The 10,121-nt window shown below is 35.1% G+C and overlaps 1 protein-coding gene and 1 long non-coding RNA gene across 2 annotated transcripts; both read left to right on the top strand.

Moving 5' to 3' along the window:
• Nucleotides 1–1,292: 1,292 nt before the first annotated feature.
• LOC132270857 (uncharacterized) lies at nt 1,293–3,966 on the top strand. Its single transcript, XR_009469593.1, has 2 exons — nt 1,293–1,868; nt 3,672–3,966. It is a non-coding gene; the product is annotated as an uncharacterized LOC132270857 (long non-coding RNA).
• Nucleotides 3,967–7,677: 3,711 nt separating this feature from the next.
• LOC132270856 (L-type lectin-domain containing receptor kinase VIII.2-like) lies at nt 7,678–8,968 on the top strand. Its single transcript, XM_059772066.1, has one exon. The coding sequence runs from the start codon at nt 7,780–7,782 to the stop codon at nt 8,836–8,838; it is 1,059 nt and encodes a 352-aa protein (XP_059628049.1). The 5' UTR covers nt 7,678–7,779; the 3' UTR covers nt 8,839–8,968.
• Nucleotides 8,969–10,121: the final 1,153 nt, after the last annotated feature.

Raw genomic sequence — 10,121 nt, 5'->3', positions numbered from 1 at the left:
TTATTTATTTATAATTATTGGGTAATTCATGTAAATTTATTAAAGGAAGAACTATACAAAATGTACAAGAACAACGACACTCTCAAAAGACCTGAAGCAAAAAAAGCAAAAAACAGAAAAATAAAAAACTTAAAAAGCAAAGCACTGCTAACAAACTCCGGTAAGGCATCAGTAAAATGTGTTTTAATCAAATGTTGGAATTGGACAGACAATCGGGTCATTAAAAGTTTTTGACTTAGTTACAGTAAGTATCATCGAAGACAACAATAAGATCTTTTCTTGGGATCTTAGACAATCTAAAATTTCATCATTTCACACTTGTAAAAAAAAAAATCATTTAATTAAAAAAAAAAAAAAAAGAAGACATTTTAGTGACTTTGGTGAAAAGGGTGCATGGAGTTATCATGCAGTTAGGTGGTGAAACAAAAGTCATTACCCCCAACAATGTAGACAACTCAATTACTGAAGATATGTAATTACTAGTGTCATTAAAGTTCTTTTGTAGATGCTACACACAGTCATTGAAGTTCTTTTGTAGATGCTACACAAATGGGGATTGTCAGAACTCAAGGTCTACTGAATGACTATACATGCATATGTAATTAAATTCTTGTATTTCAGTCACTGAATCCATCATGTGTGATCTTCTTAATTGTAAATGTTAGCAGTCAGACACCCTTCCTCTTAATGTAATTCCAAAATGTATATATATAGAAACTATATGCATAGTTATGTGTGTGTGTGTGTGTGACTGTGTGTGTGTGTGTGAATGTGAGTTGAAAGACATGCATGAAGTGAAGAACTTGAGAAAATGACTATAAGATGAGCCACATTAAACTTTCTTTCCTCATAAACAATCAGACAAACCACTATGTTTTTTAATATTCTACTCGAGTAAATAATAAAAACAGTCCAACATGCCAAATGATCAAATCATCTACTCCATATTCACATAATTTCATAGATCTTAATTTGACCATGAAATAATAGTCACTTTCCAACAGATTGGATCCCTTCAGATCTACTATACTATATTAATTATGCATTTCCAGAAACAATTATAAGATCATATCATTGACCAATATATACACTAAAATAGTGTACATACATATATATGATATATATATAAAAGTGTACTGTTATGTAAGAGTGAACATGGATGGGACCACGACTATTCATTAAAATTCATAATAAGTAAATAATAATAAAAAAACACCACCAACCTGTTGGGAATTTTTAAGAATAATGGATGGGTGACCCACTGCTGTTAAAACCTTCCCATGTGTCTGCCTTGCTAGAGAATGGGGTCTACAAATAAATAAATATCTTCAGCAACCTTTTCTGATTATTTATACTTTTATAGTAATGTATATGCTAATACAGAAAATTAATTATAAGATTTTATAAAATTAAAAAAAAAAATTAAAAATCAGTCATTGGTACAATATTTATAATCAGTCATTGCTTATATATGTTGGAGCTTCCTTAGACCACCTCCTTCTGTCTTCCTCTCACACATATGTGTGTGTATGCATATAGGGGAGAGAGAGAGAGAGAGAGGTTTGAAGGAGAAGCAGATTGGATTCTACTGCAACTGGAGGAGGCATCCAAAGGGATCGCATTGATCCTAACTATCTCTTTGATCAAAATTATGTTTTATATATATATATATATATATATATATTTTCTAAGCTCGTATCGAATTTGGATCATGCTATCCCTTCGGATACATCCTTTAGTAGCTTCTACCATGGTGCAATCTCATTTCTGAAATCCATCGGAATTCATTCCCGAACTCAACGGAGAAAGGTTCAACCTTCGAAACATACCAGAGAGAAAAAAACTACATTGCAAACATCTTCAAACAAGTAAGTACTCTTTAAATTCTCCAAGGTAGCATAAAATTAAATTTATCTTATATAAAATACTAACAAGCTCTATATAAATTAGTTTCATCCCAAAACTAAAAGTAAAAAACTTATATTTTTAACTTCCATGTAAGAAAATATTTTTAAATTTATCATTCATATTCCATTTGTGTTTTCTAGTACCATATTTTGCTATTTTTGAGTGGAAGTTCAAACCTCAAAACAAAATCCCATATGAATTAATATCATCCCAAAATTCTAGCATAAGGCTGGACTCTATCTAGAAAATGGAGATTAGCTTTGGGAAAAGTTCCGAGTTCACTTATCATTGTTGTTGCTTATAGTTGTGATGAAGAAGATATATTTTTGCTTCACTGTTTTGTATATATATTGGTACTTCTTTAATTCAAATTAAATTTAAAGTTGGAAGTTGTATTTTCTTCTTCTTCCCAAGCAATATGTAACAAAAGCAATAGCTTTGAGTGAAGATGAAGGATGAGTTATATATACATCTGTAGAAGATCTGCTGAATTAAGCCTCTTTATTTTTATTTTTTTGTCTAAATCTTCTCTTATTTTATATATAAATTAATTAATGCATATACAAGCATAAACCACCAATTCATATACATACATATATGTTTTTTGCATACGTACAGACATACATACATGTGTGTGTGTGTGTGATGACATAGAAATTTAGTTATTGGGATAATCCTGTTTGTGGACCTTGATATCAACAGTAAAGCAAGATGAAACTAGCTACTTGCAACCGATGAATGGAATAGTAATATAGTGTGAGAAAATGATGTTCACGTGTGTTAAGTGAGATATTACCCCCATTTCATAACCCTAGATCATCACAACTGCAGTGGGTGACAGTGATGAGAACTGATTTAATTTTAACTGAGCTAGGTCACAATGTACCCTACCTTAATTAACTTTTAATCATTATATACTTCTATGACTAACGGTGAGGGAAGCTAGTTTTTACATTTGTGAAGTGACAAATTACCCCCATGTTTGAAACTTTTTTGATCATTACATAATTCCAACAAACTTGATTTCATCTTTATAAAAAGTAACTTTTGCCGAAAATGTTTTAGCAGTACTACAATTAATAACCGGCCTTCTGGTTCCGGTCTAGCCTCAAAAAATCCACAGCCATTCCTAAAGGGGATGTTTAAAATTCTAAAAAAATCTCACCAGTGCACTTGTAGAACCCCTAAAGTTCGGTGGTTTTTTTTTTTTATCCCGGAAATTTAGAACTCCTAGAGTTTGGCAAATTTTCAACCATCAAAACCAGTGGGGAAAATGTTACACATTCTGATAAATTGCTCTTTTACATTTGCCAAACATTAGTAGAAAATGCATTATATTTTCCCAAACAACCTTTAAAGCAAGAAGTCTGAGTTGAGGAGTCCTAGAACAGACTATAGCATATATATGGCCATACTGTGGGGACTTTATTTAGAATCCAAGGCAGTGAAAGATGTATTTAAGGGCTTCTTTTTTCAACTTTGGAGCTCACAATGAGTGCCCCAAAGTCAAAGGAATCACATACTACATGTGCTGTGACCTTAAGAAAGTCCTTTAAACACAGTTCTAATCTAGAAATAAAGGGCTCTCTTTTATGATATCTCTTATCACATGAATTCAACTTTTAACAACTTCTCTCAATGTGAACCCTCTTTGTCACATGGCCCCAACGTTTCAACAAATTATTCCCATTATATTTTATATTTTGTAAATGCATATTATTACCTTCTGCATTCTATAACAATATGAGCTAAAACTATTATAGGTATTCTGGGGGGAAAAAATTGTAGGCACCAACGATATGCAGCAAAGGTGAGAAAGAGAATCCATATGGCCAACCCCATTCGTTTAGAAAAAAGACAAGGATGATGATGACATCATGATGGTATGCAGCAAAGGTGAAAATTAGTTAACATGTCCGGATTCAAACCCTTAAATGCTCTATATAAAGGAGCAGTACGTTGTAACATTATACTGAAATTGTGGACTAGTAGAATTGTGATTGGAACATTACCCAAAATCTAGATTGATTTTATTATGACAACTCACAATTTCCTTTTTGTAAATCATAGTTATGGTAGTTCATGTTGAAGCAGTAGAACTTAGTTAAAGAACAAGAAGTGAAAAGTGGTTTTGAATGAAATGGAAAGCCTATAGAGAAACTGTGTTGAAACTAATTAATATGAAAATTTCGAAAAAATTTGTGGTACTATGGTAAAGCCATAAACCAAAGTTTAAACTTTGGGGAATCCTGTTTTCTCCAAGGTTCATCAAAAATGTGCTTTTCCAACCTTAAATTTACCCGGCAACCAGGGCTTATTTTAGGCTTCTATTGTAAAAATGGCTTGCTTGAACCAGAATTCAGACCTAGAATGACTCAATGCCTTCATAATAACCAAAAGAGGAAAACAAAAACTGGGCTCAGTTATGTAAATTATAATAGGAAAATAGTTCATCTGTACCTGTACCAAAGCTTCTGAAATGGGTCCCCAAAATTCACCATAGGGGAGAAGATCTCTGCTTCAGTTTAGCAGCTGTAATGTTCTGAAGATTGAGACCTTTAAGTGTCAGCGTAAATTTGCACAAAATTAATTTCAGAATCAGAATCAGCGGCTTCAATATTTTACTTTATTTTTATTTTTGTTTTAGGACTGTAGAAAATGATTAATGAGTGACACCTCAAGCGAAAAATGTAGGAAAAGTTGGCAATGTAAATATAGTTTATTTTGTTGCTAGCAATATAGATTTACATGGAATTAAGTGTTTGATGAAATCTGCCGGTTCAGACCTAAATGAATCTGTAGGATATAAGGGTTTACATTTGTACTGATGACTGATATTCATATTTTCTTTATGAATGTTGCTGAATTATTTACATTCTCCATCAAAATTTATCAGAATAATAAAAACTTGTAAACATTAGTCAAATTTATATTTAGACAGACAGGAGGAGGAAGAAAGTAATAAATGGCTCAAATCTGAATTCAAGTACCTAAATCTAAGTTGTCAAACTCCATGTAAAAAAAAAGGATTGCATCATAATGTTGTTGGGCATGTGTGCTTTGTGCCTAGACCATTTTCTCTTTAGCTAAACAAAAGATAGTGGTTTTATTTTCCAACTTCAAATAAATTAAAAACCAAGTAATACAATGAGATAGGGTCTTGGGGTCAGACCAAAGAATTTTCAGACACTAGCGTACAAAATGTCCTCATGTTCCCCTCTTGTAATACAGAAGCTTTTGTGAAGGATCACAGGAACACAAACTGCCAAAGAAGAACCCTAGAAATGAAATTTTCAAGTTCAGAAGGATTGATGCTCCTTGCTGTGGGGGGGAGGGGTGTGGGGGCTAAAACCCCTTCCCCTGCTGCCTCCATATCAACACCTCAACCCAATTTCCTTCCCACTATGTGAAACTCAAAATTTCTGCCACAAGTGAGATCAAGAAGAATTCAATTGAGATCTACTAGAAGTAGGTGAAAATGTTTTCCTATATGTCAATTTTATAGTCTCTTTTGTGCATTATCTAGCTAATCAATCATAGACAACTATTTCTTCTAGATAAAGTACTGGATTTGGCTAGGGTTAGATATAAATACGCAGCCTTGCCTCCGCATGATTTCCAGGTCACAATGAAGTGACTATACCATTGCACCAAGGCTCGCCCTCTATGAATGTACTATGCTTCGAAACATACTCCGATCAATGATAGAATGAAGAGCGGTTTATCAGACTACCAGCGTAGAGGTCTAAGCTGATGGCCCCCCAGCCTTTGAGTTACCCTCAAGATTTTCCGGATGCCTTGATCAATCAAGAGGAGAATGATGCAGGGTTGTGACAATACCATGAACTGGTGGACCATAATAACATTATTCTTTTCAACTAAGCAAAGGGGAAGGCCAGTGGAAACTGTTGGGACATTTAAGAATCAAGAACCCCAATTCAATAAGGGGGAAGGTATGGACAAAGCTGCTGAGTCCCTCCACTAGGCGTCCAACACAATCTACATGGTGTCCTCTGCACCATTATAGTATCTTGGACTGACTTCAACACCATATCTACCTCTTTAAAGTGGGAGCGAATCAACAGCCAAAACCACATGAGCCCCATCTGAAATAATTGTGTCTTTAAGATCAAAGGGGATTTGGTTCTCGAGAAAGTCCAAGGTTTTATCAATCACTAATGCCCTATGGGATATGATTGGCTAAACTCTATTTGTTTCCAGTTACTCCAATTTGTTCATTTCGATGAATCTATGGGTTAGCAATATGGCAATGATGACTGTGACAGCAATAGTGTGCCCTCGGTGGAGCTCATGTTGGCACAATGGTGGGGATTAGCTTATCATCATATGGTGGCAGTAATTCTGGGGGAGTTTTTGATACAGAAATTGTTAATTTATTGGTGGCTGTGATACTTGATATGTTTGATGAATATTTGACAGTTAAAAGCTATAAATATATTCCTTAGTACTAAGAGTTTTGGATTGAATTTGTACAGACTATATATCCAGATAACACTAGTTCAGAAGTAGCCAGCATTCAATAAATTAATATATTCAATGTGACAACAAGAACAAGTCCAATGATATTTATTTTAAGCAGAGCAAAAGGAAAAACACCATAAGAACAATGCCACTCTGATTCCACTCCTCTAACATGCACAGTTGAGGTGGAAAACAATGAAGCACAAGCATAAGAGGGCAGACAAACTGTACTCCGAGAAAACAGTGGAAACATTGCATCAAGCTTCTTGAACTTCTGGGTTATTTGTGCTTTCAATTGTCTTCTTCGAGTTTGGAATGCATCTCCAATAGTGCTAGTGAACCCCACTCATATTCTTCGGCGTACCAGCAACTGGCATATTTGCACCTGCAGGAATGCTTAACAAATGAACTCTCAGCACTCATGACTTAGAATACTAACATACTGATACAAATGAAAGCACATAGCAGTGTGTGCAATTATTGAGACACAAAAGCCCTCTGGCTTGACATTTTTTCTGGGTAATCACTTAAGATAAGGATCAAATTATGATAACCCTAAAATAGTAAGACCATGTTAAATTAATGGCACACCAAGTATTTGAAAAAAAAAAAAAAAAAAAAAAAAATACAAACAAACACACACACACACACATATCGAAAAGGACCTCCTTTCATAGGATCTCTCCACATATCCAGAGAATTGGAAATTCTGTATGGGGAAATGAATCAAATAATTGGTCTGTCAAACCGGTATTTCGAAATCAAAGCATGCTACTGCAGAGTGGCTGTACAATAGTTTGTGTTGGGTATCAAAACAATATTATCACTTGGATAACTCTATCCGGATTGCACCATTCTTTTAGTATTATGATGCTTTTCAAGGTTGATAATTCTTGCAGCACTGGAAAGTAGATTGTAATGATTTTTAGTGAACAATGTAAAACCGTAACACAATTGAACAAAAAAAAATGGCATATAAGTGTGTGTTTGTGTGTGTAGGAGTGAATGGGGAACCTTATAGAGGTTGATTTTGATATTCCATTCAGTTCATTTCATATATAAGTTTCACTTCCTTCAATAAAAGTTATTCGGACCTAATAATCAAACTTAACATGATAAATGCATTGGATAAAAATTTTAAACTCATTTAATCTATCTAAGGAAAAAAAATCAGGATTGAGAATCGTCCTTCATAAAAGTAACAAATCAACTTTAGAAAAAATGAAAGTTATTAATGTGCAGCGATTTCCTCGATACGTTGTCGTTTCAGGTCCTGCTTTTGAGTACTACTGAGGATTGCTAGATCTATTTTCACCGCATACAGCTCAGTCAGTACCTGAATATCTGTACCATCTTCAGCTCACAAACCCTAATTAATCACCGTCGATCATGTCGTCATCGTCTTTGTTCAGGTACTTTATACCCTCCCATGCCCTTATTTTCTCTTTCCTAACCCTAATTTCGGGACCCATTTTCTCATTTTCATTCCCGGCACTCCAAAACAACCCTAACTTCGACTCCAACATTGCCCTCTTCGGCGACGCCGAGATCGTCGATGGCGGTTCTTCCGTAAAGCTCACTCGCCCACTGGCTTCAAGCTTTGGGCTTGTAACGTACAACAAACCCTTCAAGTTCCTCGAACCACAAACTACCTCTCCGACGTCGTTTTCCACTGACTTCACCTTCTCAATCTCACCCGAGAACGGCGATGGCCTCTCTCTAATAGTTTACCCCACTCATTCCGCCTCCAAATTTTCGGGGAAAACCTCTTTCGGGCTTTCTCAGGAAATTAGGTTTCTGGGAATCGAATTCGATACTTCAATGGATGCTGCTGTAGGTGATGAGAATTCAAATCATGTGGGAGTCGATGTGTGTAGTCTTGTGTCTGCTAGAATCAGTAATGTTTCCTCTGTTAATTTGGTTCTGAACAGTGGAGTGAAATTAAGGTCATGGATTGATTATGATGCCAGCTCAAAAAGGTTGGAAGTTAGGTTGAGTGAATTGGGTGGTGTGAGGCCATATAAACCATTGCTAACATATCCAATTGATTTGTCAGAAATGTGGAAAGGGGAAGAGGTTTTTGTGGGTATAAGTTCATCTAGTGGCAATTCATCACAGACTAGCAGTGTGTATTCATGGAAATTTAGGGTAAGGAATGTCCAGAGTTGGATGCATTCTCAACCGGTTGATCCACGGGGATATTCTAAACCAGGCAGTGAGCAGAAAACAGCCCACAAGAAAAGCTTTTGTCCTTTGGGAATTCTGCCAGGATTGCTTTTTGTGATAGGGTGTGGCGCATTGGTGGCATTTTCTGTGATGTTTCTGTGGACGGTGTCTGTTAGGAAATACACGATGATTCCAACTTCGCATTCTGCGTGCCCCGTGAATTTCAGGTATGAAAAGATCAATGTAGTTGTAGAAGATAGCTCAGAAGATGTTAAGAATTAGGGTTTCAAGCTGTGTTTGTGCTTTGAATTTGTGTTCTTTGTACTGTTGGTATGAATTTAAATACAATGTGCCATGTACTTTCTATTGCACATTCTAATGAATGGAAGCCACTTGTTTTATGTATCTATAATCTGTGTTGTGCCCATTGTTTTTTTAAGATATAAACTGTCGATGAAATTGAATTCCTTGCAATGCTATGGCCATTAATATTTAAAGCAGTTGGGTTGATTTTCTTACTTTTATATTTTTATTATTATTCCTAATGTGAAGCCTGGAAGAAGCATTAAACATTAGCTTATAAAAAAGAAAAAAGTACAGCCTGGTTGATAGAAAGTTCAGGAGCTTATATAGTCAGTGGCTCATAGCCAATTAAAGAGTTGGGGCAATTCTCCATGATTGATTTGAAATCCAGGGAGCAGCAAAGTTATCCACACAGTGCACAGAGTAGGTGCCTTCTAATAGTAGAGAAGCATTGAATCTCTAACGTAACAAGAAACATTGAGTTCAAATTAATAATTTTTACATGGAATGTGAAAATATTTAGAAACAGAGGCAAAATACAAGAAGAAAAGAGCAAAGATTAGGTGCCATTGGTGTAGTGGCAAAGGTTCGGTAATCAAACTTGAGAATGCAAACTTGAGTTTATGGGTAGTCAATGGTTGCAAATAATATTAAAGGTTAGGTTTGTACCTGATCTACCCCACACCTTTGATTAAAGGGGACCACAATGGGTAATGGCATTTATGTTGCTTTAGTATCATATATTTATATAGTTGTTTATTCAATCACCAGGAAGTTATATCTTTTTGTTTTATTTTTATGCCATCAATGGTCATAAACTTTTCTCTTTAAAACTGATTATGGAACAGAACATCACACTTCCGTTTTCTGTACTTCTCTTTTTCTTTTTCAAGTTCTTTATTTTGATTATTGGCCAGATGTTTATGCTCCGCAAGGGTTTGAGCAAATTCTCTATTTTTCCTTTTGCTGATTGTTAATTATAATCTGTGTGCCAAAAATGTTATAGTAACGTTGTAAAGTGTTGGCATGATATTTAAAAAGGAGGGTTGGAGTCATGCGTTGATTATTACCATTGATCACAATTGTTACCATTGTGTCCACAGACACACATGATTTTTTGCATGCCTGCTTGCTTATCATGCATGTCATCTTGATCTAGTCTTCCAATGTTCACATAATTGTTTGTATCGTATGAGATATTGCTTTATTTTTGCTCTCTGTTTATCTATCACTATAGCAGTTCATACACTAGCATTTTCAAA

This window comes from Cornus florida, unplaced genomic scaffold (genome assembly GCF_030987335.1).
Source record: "Cornus florida cultivar Cherokee Brave unplaced genomic scaffold, ASM3098733v1 CherokeeBrave_3.0.0_Hap2_Chr08, whole genome shotgun sequence".
Lineage (NCBI taxonomy): Eukaryota > Viridiplantae > Streptophyta > Magnoliopsida > Cornales > Cornaceae > Cornus > Cornus florida.
This window is presented reverse-complemented; position numbering and strand designations above follow the sequence as displayed.

What these genes read in the sequence shown, in the direction of transcription:
- LOC132270856 (XM_059772066.1), top strand. Translation starts at nt 7,780, where the DNA reads ATGTCGTCATCGTCTTTGTTCAGGTACTTTATACCCTCCCATGCCCTT.